This window comes from Triturus cristatus, chromosome 1_2 (assembly GCF_964204655.1).
Source record: "Triturus cristatus chromosome 1_2, aTriCri1.1, whole genome shotgun sequence".
Classification (NCBI taxonomy): Eukaryota; Metazoa; Chordata; class Amphibia; order Caudata; family Salamandridae; genus Triturus; species Triturus cristatus.
In genome coordinates this window covers 632,722,600-632,741,930 of record NC_140580.1, presented here as the reverse complement: position 1 = coordinate 632,741,930, position 19,331 = coordinate 632,722,600, and the positions used below count along the sequence as shown (strand labels likewise).

Genomic DNA, 19,331 nt, shown 5'->3' with positions numbered 1-19,331 from the left:
GAACTGCCACACCATATAATAGACCCCACTTCACAATTATGTAATGTGAACTGAACATTTTTGAGAAGCCTAACACTAAGCTACCACCTTCTGCACAGGTGACAATGTTGACTTGTGGATTGGATTGATTCCAGGCATCTTTATTTCCCTGAACTGGTGTTTCTTGTTTCTGATGCATACTTCTATAAACCCCTATGGATATTGTGGCATGGATTAAGGAATATTGCCAACCATTCGGTTATAATTTTGCTTGGCACTGTCATATTTTATGACATTTCATTGATGTTAATTATTTTTGGCATTATTTTGGGGGGATTTTTTTTTTTTTGTATGATAACGTAGCTCAAAATCTTTCCCCCTTTGTTTCTTGAATGTGCTGCTTGGAAACCGTTTACCTGGCAAGTAGAAAGGAGTGGGTAAATGATTTCCTAGCTCTCTGATAAACAAGGTCAAGTTTTATTTAGTTACTGAAACCTGTAGCAGCTGCTGCTGTTTTCGAAGTTGGACCTTTTTGGCAGTGTCAAGTCCGTGCACGATTATCTGCTCCAGACCAGGATTTTTATTTTAGAGGGTTTATTCTTGTTGATCCTATTCTAAACAATGAGGCTTCTTTAATGCCTTCTGTTTCTGATTTTTTGGTCCCTCTAACCTCTTCCTAGCTGCATGCAATCCCATTTCTCCTGTTCTCTCTGCCTTTCTCCTCCTCTCCCCACTTGAAACCTCCTTTTCTCATGACAGCAGCTCACCCCTCCCTCCTCTTTCCCTGTCACATCGTGTGCACTATCTTCCTCATGAGAACTTTGAAAAATCCAACCTCAATATTACCAGTGTGGCAGTGATGACGGACGGAACAATAAAAATACATTGATTGGCACTTCATAACAAGCACTTATGTTTTCTGTAGCCTGTTGCAGGGCAGTGGCTGATTTTATATCTTTGAGTAGGTAGAGAGGGGCACTCCTGGGGTACTCTTTGACTCCCAGGTTGTATTCAGTGGCTTCCTGTGGATAAATGTAACGATAACTGAGATTTACACACAAGCTCGGATGGGCTTACAAGGATTTGGGTTAAGTTGCCGACTGACCGTGGATGTTTAGGTGAGAATTTTTTATGATGCTTGTGTTTGGAAAGAGGACAGGGACTTTAACTTGCATACTTGAACAGAAAATTGGGAGATTTGCTCATTAACATGGACTGACAGATTAGGAAATGAGAAGTTGAATGCAGGGGTTGTACTGATTTACAAGTAAAAGGGAAGAGTGATTGGGAAATTAGTGTCCACTGACAGCTATGTGCTGGGCAGGTGCCTTCAAAAGCCCTGGTGGGATTAGTGGGCATGAGGGATAAAGTTTAAACACACCACAAAACAGGGATAGTTTAATGTGCAGGGGCAAAGCATTGGTTAGATGAATCAGAGGTGTGGGTTCCTTTTACTCCATCAGTTTACTTCCCTTGCCGGAACATCTTTGTAAGAGCCAACATTATTTTGGACATGGTGTACTACGTTGGGTACAAAACGTAACATTCTTTAAATAGTTGCATTTCTACCAATTTGCGGTGTGTGCAGTTAGAATAAATATTTGTTCGAGGCATGTTTGGTTGCAGATACACATGCTGTGCATACTCCTGCCATCTAGTGTTAAGCCCAGATGTGTGCAAGTTGTTTTTCTATGTTGAAGTATTTTGAGTCCCAAGATAGTGTAACTCCTCTTGCTGGTAATGCGCATGGTCATAGACTCCTTTGTTACAATTTTCTTTTTGCTGTCGGGTTGGGATGTGTGCTATCATTCGTCACTGTCGCAGTGCTCTGTTCAGGGTCCTCTGGTCGTCCCCTCTTTCAGTATTGTTATCAAATGCATTTTCTCTCTTGTCTTTGATCGATGGCGCAAGCTTTGCTGGGCAACTATCAGGCTGACTACGGCCCACGTGGTCCTTCACCCTTTGGGGTCTTCCATCCCCTGTCTGCGTCTCTTCACCGTGTCTCGATGGTGATGGAACGAACGCCATTTCGTTGCTTTCCTCACTGCTATATGAAGTACCCTTGCGCCGATCTCAATCAGGTATGTAATTTGTATCTGTCCCCCTGAACACAAGGTTGCTTGTGAGGCCTCCTCCTTCCAATCCAAGAAGAACCTCTGTGACCTTTGGGTTTGAAGTCATGTAGGAGCAAAGCAACACACCGGACCTCTTCGGATCAGAGGACCTCGAGGTGGAACATCACCCACAACCTCTAGCAGCAGACAAGTGACCTTCTCACCTTTTAACTACTCTGCCTCGGATCTGTAGATAGAGTATTTTCCTCCAAAGCAGCCTGCTGTGAGCACAGACTTCCCTCCCCCTTGACACCGCTCGCACATTGAGCAGATCCAGCATAAGGATCGTCCTGCTACTTTAGAGCCTCAGAGACCAGCCGCTAGGCTACCACTGCTTTCGGGACCTGGTTGGCTCCGACAACCACCTTAGAACACAACACCCAGCTTTAACACTTCCACTCAGAAAAGGGATTATCATCTACCTCTGAGAGTGCAGGCGCTCACCCCATGAGGCTGTAACACTGTCTGGTGGTAGCACGCTGGCCTAGGCCAGTCGGTGAACACACTAAGGGTTGGTATGTTTCAGGGGGACCTCTCTAAGGGGTTCTCTGTGTGCAATTTTTAATAAATCTTACACTGGAATCAGTGCAGGTATATTATGACGAGATGTTTGGTACCAAACATCCCATACTTCAGTGATTCCATCAAGATGTTGGGGAACCCGTAATGCTGTGTCCAGCCCAGGTACTTAATAGAGCTTCCCTGGTCGGTCACTTACAATATTCAGGATTTGACAAGGATATTGCAGGGGCATATCTGCTCTTGAGTCTATCCCGAGATATAAAGCACCCTGCCTTAGGACAATGACCTACTAGATGGGTGGCTTACCAATATCCCATGAAGTGTCATGGGCATGGCAGACGGGATGTGTGCCATGTGGGCTCTTTAGTTTTGTCTGCACCAAGACACGCAAGCTGCAGGGCCAGTTTGAATGTACTTGGTGAGGGGTCCCTTAGGGCGGCATAATTCTTCCTGTAGCCCTTAGGGTCCCTCTTTAACCACAAGGCCATTGTTACCATGGGTTTTTACAAGGGAGTTGTGTGTGAGCTAAAGTGGTGGCAATTGTGGAAACAATATTTACAGTTTAGGGAAGGATCTCTGGCTCGGGGGACCTGGTTGGCAGGGACCCTGTGCACTTTCAGTCAAAATACATAATTTTTAAGGCAAGAAATGGGGGCTAACCATGTTCAAAAGAGGCACTTAACTACATTTCCCCTCCAAACCCAGTCCCACCTTGGCCTGAATCCTGTTTTTGGTGAGTACACTGTCGCAAGAAAGTTTTATATTGACAGCAGACTGACAAAGTTGGGCACTGAAAGAAAGGAATGGACGTCAGTGCCCACTTTATCACTTCCTTAGCAGGAGAGAGTCATTGCATGAGTTGAATGACACTACTTACTGAAGCACTGCTACTAAAATGTCCAGATAGAGATCACGCTACTTGTGTGACCTGAACCTGTCCCAAGCACCAGTTGGTCTTAACATGCTCAAATTTTAGCCATCTAAGGCACTTCAGAAGATGACCATCTTCGAAGAGGCCTTGCAGTGCATCTTTAATGGCATTTGTCCCCTCTGGTGCTTCAACTCCTTCGGTCCCCTCTGGTGCGCCTTCGGTCCCCTCTGGTGTGTCTTCGGTCCCCACAGAGCTGCAGGGGTCTCTACTAGTACTACTGCCAGTTGGTCTGCTCCCGACAGTCTGCCCCCTCGAACTGCTACCAGGCCCACACTGACACAGCCCTGGCGTATACACATACACCAGAGTCTCTAACCCCAACTCGATATCTGCCTGCACCAGGCCCATGTTGCGCTACAAAATCATCACGGTGCAACCAATTATTAAGCCTGATTGCAATCCAAGACCTCTGCCACAATTCCAGTAGTAGTATGAGAGGCTTCATGCTCTTGTTGGATCTTATTCTGATCCAGTGCATAGCACACCTAATGTCACTCAGCTCACTGACTGGGGACAACTTCCGTCCCCCTATTATAATGTTGATGCATTGTATTTAGATCTCCAGATTGCCAGGGGGCTAGACACACATCCTGAAACAGAACTAGACTCACCACATGGACCGTCAATGTCAGAAAGTGTCATTTGCAGTTATTTAGAGAGCTGCTGAAGTTCTAATTTGTAATTGTTTACTCTTGAAATTAAGACAAATGTTTTGACTGAGAATCTTCAGCCACAGATAGCTTTATATGAGCCATTGCTGCTGTCTTTCAACTGGGCCCTTGCTGATGTCCTATTGAGAACTTGGTCAAAGCCATGCTCCTGCCCTTCCGTTAGTTGAAATGTTCCTAGGCAAAACAGACTTGCACCCGGCAACCTTTTGCACCCTACACCCAAAAGTATGATAGTTTAGAAATAAACAAGTTTGGTCAGGCTCAATTTCTTTGTGACCAATCCTCCTAATATAGAATAAAGGAATTGAGTTAAACATTAGAATGCCTTTTTCTGCTAGCTTAGCTGTCCGAGCCATTAACACAGTTTTTCTCCTGGTAAGGTACACCCATGTGTCGTGGGAAATGGCCAGTAGACTGGCCTGGACACTGCATAGCCTAGCTTTTGCCACCAGTATCCTGCTCAGGTGTCATGCTGGTTTATATCATCTGGATTTTTGCAGGACATGCAAGTATCCTGAAATGGTATCCCTTTTGATCAGTTTTCTGTGTGTGAAAAGGCTGATTCGGAACTGGAAAGATTTATATACCGTTGAGCCACAGCTGTCTCTTTTAGGCTTCGACTACCAGCAGATAATCAATTTTTGCACCAATGTCGGAGGTTTAGGGATTGCTCCAGGGGGCTAGCACACAAATTGTGCAAGTCTTCCCACCTGTACTACAGCAACTGGCCCAGCCCTTTTTAGACCAGGGGCTTGGCAACAGCTGAAAGATTTCATACTATCAGGGACAGCAGTCCTCCAATTGTTACTCTTCTTTTGCTGCGGCTACCATGTTGCTTTAGTTTGCCCTCACACGCCTATATCTGGCATGTAAGAGACGTGTGCCTAACAAATTGTTCAAAGGGGCTATGCCCTGCCCATTGTTTCTTCCCCATTCTACCTTCCTCCTATGCCTGAGCAACTGTTGAAAAATCACTCCATGATCCTAATGCAGGAGGTAATTTGGCCATTAAGAGGGTGCCATTGAGCGGGTGCTGGACTCTGAAGCAGGAAGGTTTCCCCATACCCATCCTATATATATGCCCGTTAAATGCCTTGCTTTAATTCTTTTTGCTCTTAACCAAGGAGACTGGATTGTGTCCCTGGGCTTGCAGAATGCAGATTTCCATATACCCACCCTGCAGTCCCATTGTTATTTGCAGTTCATGATTGGATCAGAACACAGAGTTTGTCCTGCTTACCTTCGGCCTTACCTCAGACCTTCAGATGTTCACAAAAGTGAATAGCAATGGTCGCTGGCCATCTTGGGATGTGCATGTGTCGCAGAGCACAACACCGCTTACGTAAGGTGGACTGTAGATTGCCACCAGACTTGATACCTATTTTGGAACTAATTTGTTAGGCCTTACCATTTGGTCGTAGTGTCGTAGCAATCCTTTTTTTTTTTTTTTTTAAATTGCCTTCTCCTTTTATGCTAAGGTATATCTTACTAGTGCTCACGACGTTCTGTTTTAAATCTGAACCGTTTTTGATCAAATATACTATGTTGTGACCCCTGCTTTTATAAACTAAGCTTGTGTAAAAGATAATGATCATAGTTTTAGCAAATATTCTTTACTTTTTCAGGTCACTGTGCATAATCCAGAAAATCAAAGTTATTTGATTGCTTACAAAGACTCGCAGCTTATAGCTGCATCAGCCAAGTAAGTTGTATTTTTATGCTGTTTTAGTGGTTCAGTGAACTAACATTGACTAGTAATAAAACACAGCTTTATTTTTCTGTCCATCTGTGGCTTTTGTCTAATTCCAACTCTAATACGCAATGTAATTTTGTGGTTTTTTTTGTTTTTGGTACTGTCAGTCAATTATCTGTCTTACTGTAATTGCAATATGTTGATCGAAAAACAGTGTGTAGTTAGGTGGTTGTTTACTAACACTGTCCTCTACAAAACTATAGCCTGCCATCGTTCTAGTCCCTTTATAATGGATGGAAAATGTCTTTGAAAAAGTGCAAGAACAAAATGCCACTAAGCTGACGGTTATGAATTACCATATTCTATAAATAAAACTGCATACACTGACGAAAAAATAGTTACATGAATGATATTCCAAAGATTTGTTTTTCTCTATTGTGAGTCAAGATGATATTTATGATGGTCATTGAATAAAAGCTAACATTTATACTCTGATTTCAGTGCATGTGCCACGTTTTGAAGGCAGAGAAGTCTTATTTACTCTCTTTATACTACTACTTTTATATATCTAGTTTTCTGTTCTACCTCTAATGCTTTGGCACAATGTACAGCATATTAAAATTCTGGATATAACCCATAAGATGAAAAACAAATGAGGCTTTCATTTACTATTCAGAGATGTGGTTTCTGGATCGGAAATATCCTATTAGCGAATGTTAGCACCCCACACACTCTGTTCCTCATTCAAGTCAGCGAGTAGCATTATGCTAATAATTTGGGCAAGAGCCTGAAGAACAATATGCTTTTTCCCCCCTCTACAGAGCATTGCAGCATTGTGAACAGTTTGTCCAGCGATATAACCGAGCTGAAGATAGTATTTGCTGTGTAGACACCAAATCTCTGCCTCATTTTTCTCTAACTAACCATGTGGGCAAGGCTGTGGAGGACTGTATGAGGGCGATTATTGGAGTTTTGCTTAATTTAACTAATGATAATGGTAAGTCTTGTTTTTTATATGCTCCTGGTTTAAGAAAGTGGTATAATGAAATTATTTTACATTTTTTTTAACATGTCACATAGTTATGAAATGTTACTATATTTCCAGAAACAGGTAAAGCCTCTGCTCACATTAATACTAATTGGCCATGCTGCATGTTTTCGGGAAATGTTACGTGAAAGTTAACCGTTATTTCACTTTGTTGCTGAATTTGAGTGTCATTCTTCTATCCAGTTGTGGTAGACGGTCAGCAGGATACGTTACCTTACTCAAATATTTGCACACAGATATAAGGAGCATTTTCGATGCGGTCTTTTTCTATTTTGTTGCATCAAAAGTATCATATGACCTTTGCAGTGTGGTCTTCTACAGATGGAATTTCTTGTGCCGCCTTGTTCGATATAACAGTAGAAAGAAATGGCAAAAACAGCACTTCCTTGTTAATATATTATAGTTTTGTGCCTCCCATTACTAATGCTGCTCTTCAGAGAATAGATGAGTATTCTACCCTCAACTGCACTGCCTACATTTGTAGGACACTTGTAGTCTGTACACCATAAAGGCTTGATTTCTCATAACAGTTTGCAATAGTTTCCTCCATCGGTCTTTCTTTCATCACAGACTTGGTCAGTCGTTCAACCCACATCTGACCATTGTTGAGTAAGGTAATTATGTATCTGAAAGACACACGTTCATGTCACATTCCTTACCTTAGAATATCCCCAGGCGTCAGACTGGATCCGGAAAGTTTTTCGTCAGCAGTACCCCTGCTCGTCGGTAGGCGTCGTCGTGCTGCTCCACGTACGCCGCTGTCAGTTACTTAGACGCGCCCACGCACGCTGACGTCAGTTCTTTCTCCGCGCGAGCAAGCGCAGTTCCGAGAGAGAGCGGTACTCCTAGTCATATTTTTGACTTGTTTTCTGAGACTTGTTTCTCTTGTTTGTCGAGTACCTGACTTCTGGTGCAGTAGGGATGCCTGGGTCTCTGTCCTGTAGGCGGAGTACCTGCATGTTGTGTCTCTCTTATGCTTCGGGCACGTCCATCACCCCGAGACGTGCCCCAGTGGTTGGGCCATGGCACCGAAGACTTGCGGGACCGTTCCCGGCAGTTCTTTGTGGCCCGGCAATTGTTCCGCGCTCAAGGTCCCGCGGCCGAGGGGCCGGTCGCGGTGCCTACACCATTCTTAGCCTCGGGGTCAGGTAAGTCGAAGCGCCATGCGAAATAGGCGGTTATCACTTGCACACCAAAGGGTACAAATCAATAGTCCTGGAAGGAAACAAAAAAGTTTTGACAAAAATGAATCAAACTGAATCGTGCTGCACGATATCAGAGGGCTGCCAGTCCCTCGTGTGACGTGAACCTGTAAAGCGATTCAAGACAGTATGTCTGGAATGACCGTGTGCACAGCTGGAAGAATATACACTTGCTATACCAAATTTTCAACAATAGGTACACAATCTCATGCAACATATAATAAAAACAATGGTCTCACACTGAAATAACCATTGGTTTTCATTTACTTGCAATGAAATGGACAATTTAACATGATTCAATATATACACATACAATTATCATTGCTTCATGATGATCAGTTAATACAACACATGCCGTTGTTAAAGCATTATAATGATGTGAACACAGAGTGGCGATTGATGTTCTTCGGCCCACTGCATTTCGGGACCTCTTGTCCCTTCCTCAGGGGCCACTGTAAGTGAAGAACAACCATATATCAAGATTGTAACAGTACATAATTATCACTAATATTTATACACAAACAAAAGGGGCCATCCAACTCCAACACCACCCCTGATGACTTGGCTCACACACAATGAAATGTGCGCCCTATACATACTACTCTTATGTCAACCGGTGCAGAACACCAAAGAACAGCAGTGACACTCCAGAAAAAGGAATAGGTCACATGAAAGCACACCTAGAAGCTACTAAGAGTGAAGGTCAGTGTTAAAACAAAGGGTAATCCACCCGGACAACACACGAGTGTTCAGATGGAGCAATGACGACAAAAGAGCTATGTTACACTTAAGAAAACACGACAATCTGGTACCCCGAATAAAGGTGTCTGGCCACAAGCTACTGAGAACAAAAAGTTTGGTGTATGAAACAAGTGAAACAGTGAAACATATCAAGAATAAACAGTGAAATGAGGAAATTGACATACCTATGGCGCAAAGGCACACTGGTAGACTGTGCTTAAAAAGCGGATAACCTGAAACGACAATACAGTACACTGAGTACAGATACGTGCTCAAAACTTAGCAAGCCATTGCGGGAGAAAACCGTGTGGTCAAAAAGTAACAGACCTGAACATGCCAGAAATTCGTCAATAACTTCTCTCCTAACTGCGGGGCAAACGGCACTGCTACGAGCGCGTACACTGACGGGCACACTTAAATCGAAGTAGGAAGAGGATCACGTGATCTATAAGGTGGTCACAAGAAACAGCCAGAAGCGTCGGCCATCTTGGAATGGTGTGAAGGAGCTAGAAACTTTGTGCACCCGGAAGTAATGCACAACCAACGCAACAGGGAATGAAGCTACAGGGAATGATACAATCTAGACGGCAAAAATGTAACCGCTGTATAGATGGAACAACACTATGGGAAACTGGGAGCATGCTAGCGGGAGTGAAGTGGAGGCCACGAACTAAATGAAAAGCGAAGGAAGTATCAAAGTGAACATGAACGCACTAAGGAAAAGATAATAATGATGAAGCCCAAGAGGGGAGAAATTACAACAGTCACACACCCATCACCAGTGACATGAAGGACACTGGACAAAGTGAACAATCCGACTTCCCCCACATATCATAACAAATACATGTCAGATGAAAAATGTAAATGAACTGTGAACATCCAACGAACTTAAAGGATGCTGCTGCAAACATATGACAATCCGTCTCTAAGTGTAAACATGGAAATTGGTGGTGTGAGGTGTCTGGCGGTATATTTACATGTGGTGGAACTGCAGGTGATAACGGGCACTGAATATTGGATGGTATGAGGCAAGGGCACAGAGTGTGAAAAAATGAAATTACAGAAAGCAACTCCGGTCCAGTTTGTCGTTGAGTCCCAACGGTTCCATGGTATTACATTTCTTGATCCACATTACTTCTCGTTGAGATAAGAACTAGCTGGGATCCCTGCCTTCTTTAAATTGAAGTTTTTCTAACACCAGAAAACGCACTTCAGAAATATTGTGCTGTTGTTGTAGCCAATGGACTACCAGGTTGGAGTTTGTGTTCCTGGTGAGAATCATGCTTTTGTGCTCTCCTATTCTTATTTTGATTTTCCTTTCGATTTTTCCAACACATAGAAGTCCACAAAGACATTTGATGCTGTAAATTACATTGGTGGTGTTACAATCCGCTGTGAAGCGCAGTGAAGTTATTTCACCGGTTCTAGATGTTACAAAATTTTGTTGCATCACAATGTTACAATGAGTACAGTTGTTGCACTTTTTCATACCCGTATTAGTAGTGCTGACAATGTTTTTTTGATAATGATTCCTTAAGGTTGAGACTGCGTGTATATGCAAATAGGGGTTGGTCTCTGAATAAGTTGCCAAAATCTCCCTCTTTTTGTAATAGTTCCCATCGTTTAATGATTTTCTTGATGCTTTCAGATATTGTTGAAAATTTAGAAACAAAGACAATGCGATTGGTGGCAGTTTTTTTGGGTTTACTGGTGAGCAAATCATTGCGTTGAACGTTGGCCACTCGTGCTTCAGCTTTAGCTATGCATTGTCCAGGGTATCCACGGTTCAAGAATCAAGTTTTAATGCGATTCATGTCGTGATTGAAAGCTTCTGGAGAAGATTAAATCCTTTTGATGCGTAGCATTTGGGAGAATGGTAAGTTCTGAATCAACTGCGAAGAGTGGAAACTGTGAAAAAGCAGTGTTGCGGTCTGTGGGTTTCACGGAGACTTTCTTGTGAATGGTTTGATCACTTTTGACGACTAATACGTCTAAAAAGGCAATTCCTCAGTGCTGATGTGTGTAAACCTAATTCTGGTGTTTCTAGTGTTGAGTACCCTGATGTTGTTTTCCAACGACTCTGTGGTATGTGACCAAATTAAGAATATATCTTAGATAAACCGACGGTACATCACCAGATGTTCATTCCATTCAGTGTTAAGCAAAATATGTTGTTCCTCAAAGGCGGCCATGAAAAAGTTAGCGTAGGTGGGGGCCCCCCAAAACCCATGGAGGTCCCACTGATCTGCAGAAAAAACTAGTCTTCCCACCGATAATAACTGTGCTGCAGGCAAAATAACAGTAACTCCAACAAAAAAACTTTGTGTGCACCAATGTTCTGTTGTTTCAATAAAGCCCATTCGACGGCCTCTAATCCTTCCTGAAGCGGAATTGACGTATAAAGAGATGCGACGTCGATGGTGCAGAGCACCCAATTTTGGCTGTTGGTAGTGTCAATGCTATGTAGCTGATTCAAAAAATCTGTGGTGTCGCGTACATTTGTTTTCCAAGCGTTGACAACATTCTGTAAAAATTGGTCGATGTATTTACCAAGAGGTTCAAATTCTGAACCTACCCCTGACACAATGGGTCTGAACGGGGGATCAGTAGGATGCTTGTGTGTCTTGGGCAGCATATATAAATGTGGACGTTTGGGAAATTGTTTAGTGAGGATAACGTTGGTTTTGGGTGAAATCCAGTTCATGTCAACTGCGTGCTCCTGTATTTTGTTTAGGGTCTGAACGATGTTGGTGGGATCACGGTCTAGTTTAAGGTAGGTTGACCCGTCAGTCAAATGTTCTCGGACTTTATTTTGATAGTATGTGGTATCCGTGATAATGAGTGCACCACCTTTGTCAGCCTGTTGAAACATTAGTTCCTTTCTTTTGGACAATTGCTGTAACGTTCTTCTTTCAGTTTTAGTCTGGTTTGACTTCTTAGGTGATTTGATCTCAAGTTTTCTCAAATCTTGCAAAACCAAGGATTCGAACATGTCAATAGTTTTGTGATACCGGTGCAGTGTAAGTACTTTTAGGTCTCACTCCTTTGACATCGTCCTACTAATCTGGCAGCGGACAGCACGAACCACCTGCATTATCGAGTGTAGGAGCTTTCCCATTAGGCCTGCACAGCGCGTGGAATTAGCAGCGCGTTTTTTAACCGAGTGCCCGTTTTTTTATTAAAACATATTGCTTATTTTATTATTTGTTGTACCCTTGTTTAGGAAACAATTTTGATAGTAGCACTTACCTGCATTTTAAATTGGGACCCTCACTGCGCTTTGCGCAGGTCGTTAGTCTGGTACATTGCATCGCCGCCATCTTGGGGGTAGTTTAGGGACTCGGTAGAGGCGCCACTTCCGCGAGTGCTCTAGTTGGAGACACAGGAGGCGAGGCCCCTACTTAAAGCTTCCATGAAGACGCGCAGCGGTGACACGCAGCGGAAGCGCCGTCTCAGCGCCGGAGTCACGCCAGAGTCCAGCCCGTCTGTGCCCGTCCGGGCCCAGGCGGGCTTAGGGCCTGATACTATGTCGAATCCTAATCCCGTGAGGCGCTCTTATGAGCGCGACGATCTCATGGCTCTTCGGCACGCACTTCCTAATAGCGATGATCCTTCTATGCGACGCCCATCTCCCCCTTCAGTTGGAGGGGTAAGGAGGAATCCTTCTGCTATTAAAGATAAAAATGACCTGGCTATAGGTCTGCTTAATTGCAGATCCCTCCCTCGTCATGCGACAGAAGTCAACCTACTCATCCAAGACTCTGCTCTAGACGTTTTGTTTCTAACGGAAACTTGGTTAACTCCCAGTTCCGATGCAGACATTGTGGAGGCCCTTCCGCCGGGCTACCTTATCTGTCAGGTAGATAGACCAGAGGGGCGAGGGGGCGGCCTCGCCATTGTTTATAGGAGCCTGTTCGTCTGCAGGGCACAGAATGGCCAACTCTCGGATTGTGAGAGCTGCCACTTCGCTCTCAGGATATCCCCGACAGTGTCTATATCAGGTTTGTTGATTTATCGGCCCCCGGGCGCACTGGGTAATTTTGTAAGTTCCCTTGTTGAATCAGTGACGATCCTGGCCACATCTACGGCTAATTTCACGGTGTTGGGTGACCTCAATCTTCACTTCAACGAGCCCACTGACCAAACGGCTCTGGATCTCCAGAGCGTTTTAAAAGAGTGTGAGTTGAACCTAATTAACTCTGGGCCCACTCACGAAAAGGGACACCTACTCGACCCGATGTTCTCGAACATTCCCCGCTTTACAGCTAAGCCTGCCCTTCCCCTTCCATGGTCAGACCATTTTTTGGTTCCAGTTTTCTGGCAAATTGACCCACTATCTACAAGTACCAAACAGGCCTTCCTAGTGGATAGAGCCTGGTCCAGATTATCGGTTGATAACTGGACCTCTAAACTGGAAGACACGCTCCCTCCTTCTGAGTCGGACCCAGTTGAGGCCGATGCCAATATTAACAACTGGCTAACTGCTTCCCTGGACACTCTGATTCCTAAAAAGAGAGTTCAAAAGAGGGAGAAACGAGTTGGCTCGGCTCCGTGGTACTCTGTAGAGCTGCGCACCCTCAGGAAGGGATGTAAAAGGATGGAGAGGTTATGGAGGAAGAACTGGGAAGTTCCTAGGAGAGAAGAATATCGTGCTGCAATGAGGGGCTATAAGTCTGCTCTGCGACTCGCGAAAGCCCTATTCTTTGAAGACCGTATTAAATCTGCCTCTAGTTCTTCCAGGGAGAGTTTCAAAGTGCTTAGAGAACTGCTTAAAGTTCCGGAGCCGGCTGTTACGCATGACAAACAAAAAAGCACGGAACTAGCGGAGTTCTTCCACACAAAAATTGAGAAGATCTTAAACTCCCTGCCCCAGCCCAGGCTATCTCAGGACTATGGCAAGCAGATCGGGGGAACTCAGGCCAGAGAGATCGTTTTCGACCTCGACACCTTTGGCCCAGTATCAGTGAGCGATGTCGCCAAAACTCTATCTTCGATTAAAAGTGGTTCCCCCATGGACTCGGTTCCCATGAAGTTCCTTAAACAGGTAACAGCGGCCATTGCAGCTCCCGTGACAGATCTAATGAACGCCTCTTTTATCCAGGGTTTGGTGCCACCCACTTGGAAAATGGCTGTTGTTAAGGCTCTTTTAAAAAAAAAACAATCTGGATCCCACTGTCCTGTCGAACTTTAGGCCCATCTCGCTGCTGCCGGGCCTCGGCAAAATTGCTGAACGGTTGGTCAACAAGCAGCTGTCAGCCTTTTTGGAGTCGAATGGACTCCTTCGGCCATCTCAAACTGGATTCCGCCCAGGCCAGGGCACCGACACGGCCCTCGTGGCGGTCGTGGATGAAGCCAGACGGATCCTGGACTCAGGAGGATCAGTGGCAGTGATCCTCCTGGACCTCAGCGCGGCGTTTGACACCGTGAGCCACCAGTTGTTGATCCAACGGCTGGCTGAGGTAGGGGTGTCTGGGGTGGCTCTGCAGTGGCTGAGATCTTTTCTCTCGGATCGAACTTACCAGGTTTGGGATGGCTCGGAGAGATCCAAATCAATTCCCCTCCAGTGTGGAGTGCCACAGGGCTCCTCGTTGAGCCCTACATTATTTAATGTTTATATGGCCCCCCTGGAGGACGTAGTATCCCCTTATGACATCAAAATCGTCAGCTATGCTGACGATACGCAGCTAGTTGTTACCCTATCCCATCTGGCCGACAATCCGGACACCTTGAATTCCTGTCTGGTGGATGTCCATACTTGGATGGGAGAATCCTCCCTCAAGTTAAACGGCTCAAAGACGGAAATACTGCTGCTGGGGAGTAAAGCTACCCTTCCCCCCTCGCTTAGTTGGCCGGGTTGTATGGGTGAGCCCCCGGCCCCCAAAGAAGCAATTAAGAGCCTTGGAGTCTGGCTAGAACCGGACTTGTCATTACGCACTCAAGCCAAGAAAATAGCAGGAGTGTGCTATGCTTTGCTTAGGTCGGCTCCGAAAATCTTTCCTCTTCTTCCGTTAACATCGAGGAAGCTGTTGATTCAGGGTCTTATAACATCTAGACTAGATTATAGCAACGCCATTTTTTTGGGTGCCCCTGAATCGACCTTCAAGACCCTTCAACAGGTCCAAAACGCAGCGGCAAGGCTGCTTATGGACATTCCGAGGACGCAATCAGCGAAACCGGCATTGAAGGCATTGCATTGGCTCCCTGTGCGGGAGAGAGTGACTTTTAAGGCACTTTGTACTGCCCATAAAATCCTCTCAGGGAAAGGCCCCCTCATTTTAAAAAACCTAGTTACGTCATACAAAGCAAGTAGAACGCTGCGATCAGAGAGGAAATATCTCTTGCTAGTTCCTAGAGTTAAAAAGGCCCGCACAGGCGGGAGAAGATTCTCATTTAATACGGCAAAGCTTTGGAACTCGCTTCCTCTAAAACTACGCGCTGAGCCCTGCACACTGCGTTTCCGCAAAGGTCTTAAAACCTTTTTGTTTCCCGGATAATGCGTCAATTCGGTCTCCCATTACCATCGGATGTTTGTCTGGAAGATGCCGGGATGCCCAAGGGTAGCTGCGCGCTATATAAGATTTTAAATAATAATAATAATAATAATTCCACAAATTCGTGGGGTTCTTGTGCTTGGCTTTCGGGAATCACATTGTCGAAAAAATGACGTAATTTAATTGTACGCATTTGCCCTTTAAAATGCAATCTCAGTTTCAGGAAGATTAGTGTTGTAGGTGGATACGAAAGAGGTTCCTTTGTTGAGAACTTGCAGTTGTTTCTGAGATAAATTGACTGAAGAAATGTTTGATTTTTTTTTTTTTTGACTCTGGGTTTGACCCGCTTTCTTTGGGTTTGTTGGATGACTGATCTGGTGGTTGTGTTAGTTGCTGACCTTTGGACAAAAAAGGCTCAGTTTGACTTCTAGGCCGTTGGTGAGAAGTTTCACTAATACCACGTCTGCTTGTGGATGGTCCATCGCCAGAAGCCTCCATGTTGAGAGGTGTTCTTGTGGGTAGTAATTCACGGTCGGACACCACACTTTCCTCCGATGAGGTGTGTGGGGTTTTGGTCGGTCTGCGCTGTGAGTACATATCGGCCCAAGTGTACACCTCATTGAGACGGTGATCAATTGTATCATGTTTGAATTTTCTTAGTTTGCGTTCTTGTAACTCATTGCCATAGCTGTCTAGTTTGATGTTGATTTGTTAGAGTTTTGGACCATTCTTCCGGGTCCATGCGTTCAGAAAGATCGCTTTGAATGTTGTATATTTCCTCCTCTAGTTCACTGATAGTTTTAGACAGTTTCTCCACTATTAGTAAAATCAAGTCGAGGGAACACTTATTCAACACCGCGTACAATTTGTCCATGAATTGTTTGTTGAATTGTAATCAAAACAGTAAAAGTTTGATGGCAAGTCTCAAACCTCTCGAAATACGTTGATGTTTATGATACTGAATTGGTGTCGAGGCGTGCAGCCTCTGGTTCAGTTCACAGTGCATAGTGAACTCTAGATGCCGTAGTTGTTGTATTGTGGATCCTTGATGGGTGTCAAAGGATTTGGTGGCTTTACTCAATGCATAGATTTCTGTAGCCTGTTCTGCAGTATATGCTTTGATTTCTGCTCTTTTCTCTGTTGTGCTGGCTATACTATCAAACAAAGCCATTGTTAAATGGGGCTGGGTGCAAGTGGCAGGTGTTGGCAGTTATCATTTGAATGCGAAATAGGCGGTTGTCACTTGCACACCAAAGGGTACAAATCAATAGTCCTAGGAGTAAACAAAAAAGTTTTGACAAAAATGAATCGGACTGAAGCGTGCAGCACGGTATCCGAGGGCTGCCAGTCCCTCGTGTGACGTGAACGTGTAAAGTGGTTCAAGGCAGTATGTCTGGAATGACCGTGTGCATAGCTGGAAGACTATACACTTGCTATATCAAATTTTCAACAATATGTACACAATCTCATGCAACATATAACAAAAACAATGGTCTCACACTGAAATAACCATTGGTTTTCATTTACTTGCAATGAGACGGACAATTTAACATGATTCAATATATACACATACAATTATCATTGCTTCATGATAATCAATGAATACAAAGAGCCATACCAGGTCGAAGACGTGGCGTCGCTCTTCGCCTACCCCTCACCGGTCACGGGATCTGGTGGAGGGGGCGGGTGGTCATTCACTAGTGGCTCCGGTGGAGCCTCAGTTGTTGCCTGCGGCCTACCCGCCTTCTCCGGGGCCGTACGCCAATCTGGAAGGAATAAAAGTGTTCCTATCGGCCATGGGCTGTTTATTTGCCTCTTCGGGTCCCTCCGGAGCGCCTTTGGGCCCGGTGGAACAGTTGGGTGGGTGCTCCCCCCGTGCTGCCGCCTTGGTCCCTGGCAAGGCAGGCAAGATACCCAGGGATGCCGTTAGTTCTGGCCTCGGCCCCGCCGTGAACTCTGGCCTCAGACCCGCCGATGGCCTCGGCCCCACCCCTGGCTATGGCCTCAGGCGCCGCCGCTTGCTCCGGCCTCGTTGCTGCCGGCTGGCTCCAGCCTCTGCGCCTATTGTCCATCAATTCCTAGCCCGGGAGAGGAAATTTTCTCCATTTCCCCGGCCTCCTCATCCTTCTTGGCCTCTCAAACAGCCGACGGTTAACGGCAATGACTAGGAGGGGTCTAGGGACCTTCTCGCAGCTCAGTGTGGAGATGCCCCACTCTAGGATGCCAATGTGGAGGATCTGAGCGATCTGGAATTATCTCCACGCTCCGGTACACTTGCCTCTTCCTCCGTGGCAACGGAGCAGGATGGTACATTTTCTGTGGTGTTGCGCAGGGCAGCTGAGGCTCTTAACCTCAAGCTCCTAACTGTGTCTCTCAGGACCAATTTCCTGACTGAGGTGATTCGGCCAGGGGCCTCCTCCACAGAGCCGCTGCTGCCCTTTAATCATGCACTTTGACGTCCTCTGGGCGCCTGGTCCGTGCCTCCCACAGGTACTCCTTCTGGATAGGAGTGTGGCACAACGGCATTGCCCGGCCCCGGGCAACCCCAATTTCCTCACATTACACCCGACGCCGGACGGTCTGGTTGTCCAGGCCTCTGCTTCTCCCAGCGCATTCCCTTCCGCACCTCCGGATAGGGTACCAAAAAAAGAAAAAATGTTGAGCGGTTTGGGAACAAGGTTTTACCTCTGCCACTTCAGGACTGCGGACAGTGCATACTACATGACTTTTGGCCGCTATTCCCACTCTGTGTGGAACAGTGGCGCTGGTGCTGCCTCAGTGTCCGACGGACGCTCGGACGGTACTCTCCCAAGCAATTACCGAGGGGAGAGATGCGGCAACGTTTACTATACATGGTGGCCTTGATACCGCTGACTCCCTCGGCAGGGCAATTTCCACAACTGTGGCGCTCCGCCGTTACACCTGGCTCAAAGCCACTGGCTTCTCAGGGGCTGTCCAGAAGGCTTGGTTGGACATGCCCTTTGATGGCACGCGTCTCTTTGGTGACAACCCAGATGGCACGTTGGAACGTTTTAAGGACTCCCGGGCAACGGCCCAGTCCTCGGGCCTTTCCACCACGCACACTCCCATCATGGTCTGCCTTTCGCTTCTTTCCTGGCAGGGACGGGGAGCCCAAACACGTTTGTTTCAAAGCCGCAGGCCTATGCAACAGCACTCTCGGCGCTGCTGCTGAAAGGGGACCCGTAGAGGTGGGTCACGGGGCCGGCGGCCGGGTCAGTCCGCTGCCACTACGGCCTCCAAAGCTTCCTAATCTGGGGTTTTCGGGCCCACCAAACACACGTGGGCCGCACGATTCGCCATTGCCTCCTCCACTGACGCACCATCACTTCGGACAGTTGGGTTTTGCAGATAGTCCGAAGGGGCTACTCCCTCCCATTCTGGACTGCCCCTCTGGCCGTGCCCCCTCTGTACCACCGCATGTTAGGGGATCACTTGACACTTCTCCAGCACGACGTTCCGGTCCTCTTGATCAGAGGGGGTCGTCGAGCGCGTTCCGACGCCAATAGTAGGTTGTGGTCGTTATTCCCACTACTTTTTGATTCCAAACGACAAGGGCCTGCGCCCTCTTATAGGCCTCCGGTATGTCACTTACTTGCTTCAGAAGAAAGAGTTCATAATGCTCCCGCTTTCAGTTCACCGTACTCCCTTTTGGCCTTACCAGTGCCCCTCGGGTGTTCACAGAAGTGATGGGGGTGGTCGCAGCTCATCTGTACATATCAGGGGTTTCAGTCTTCCCCCTATCTCGACTACTAGCTGTTGACAGCGGGCTCGCCCTGAGCAATCGTCTCACACCTCCAAACTACGGCCAACCTCCTGCATTTGATGGGGTTCTCCATCCATAAGCCGAAGTCGCATCTGGCTCCCTCTCAGAAGCTCCTCTTCATCGGAGCGGTACTGGACACAGCGCGATTTCAGGTT

The 19,331-nt window shown here is 46.1% G+C and overlaps 1 protein-coding gene across 4 annotated transcripts in view; it reads left to right on the top strand.

Annotated features, from left to right (window-relative positions):
• WAPL (WAPL cohesin release factor) overlaps window positions 1–19,331 on the top strand; it is a 1,161,107-nt gene that overhangs the window by 663,850 nt on the left and 477,926 nt on the right. For all 4 annotated transcript variants that reach the window (XM_085607305.1, XM_085607324.1, XM_085607315.1 and 1 more), the window contains 2 exons: window positions 5,843–5,919; window positions 6,732–6,907. In XM_085607305.1, coding sequence (XP_085463431.1) covers window positions 5,843–5,919; window positions 6,732–6,907 — 253 coding nt within the window. The remainder of the gene's footprint in view (window positions 1–5,842; window positions 5,920–6,731; window positions 6,908–19,331) is intronic.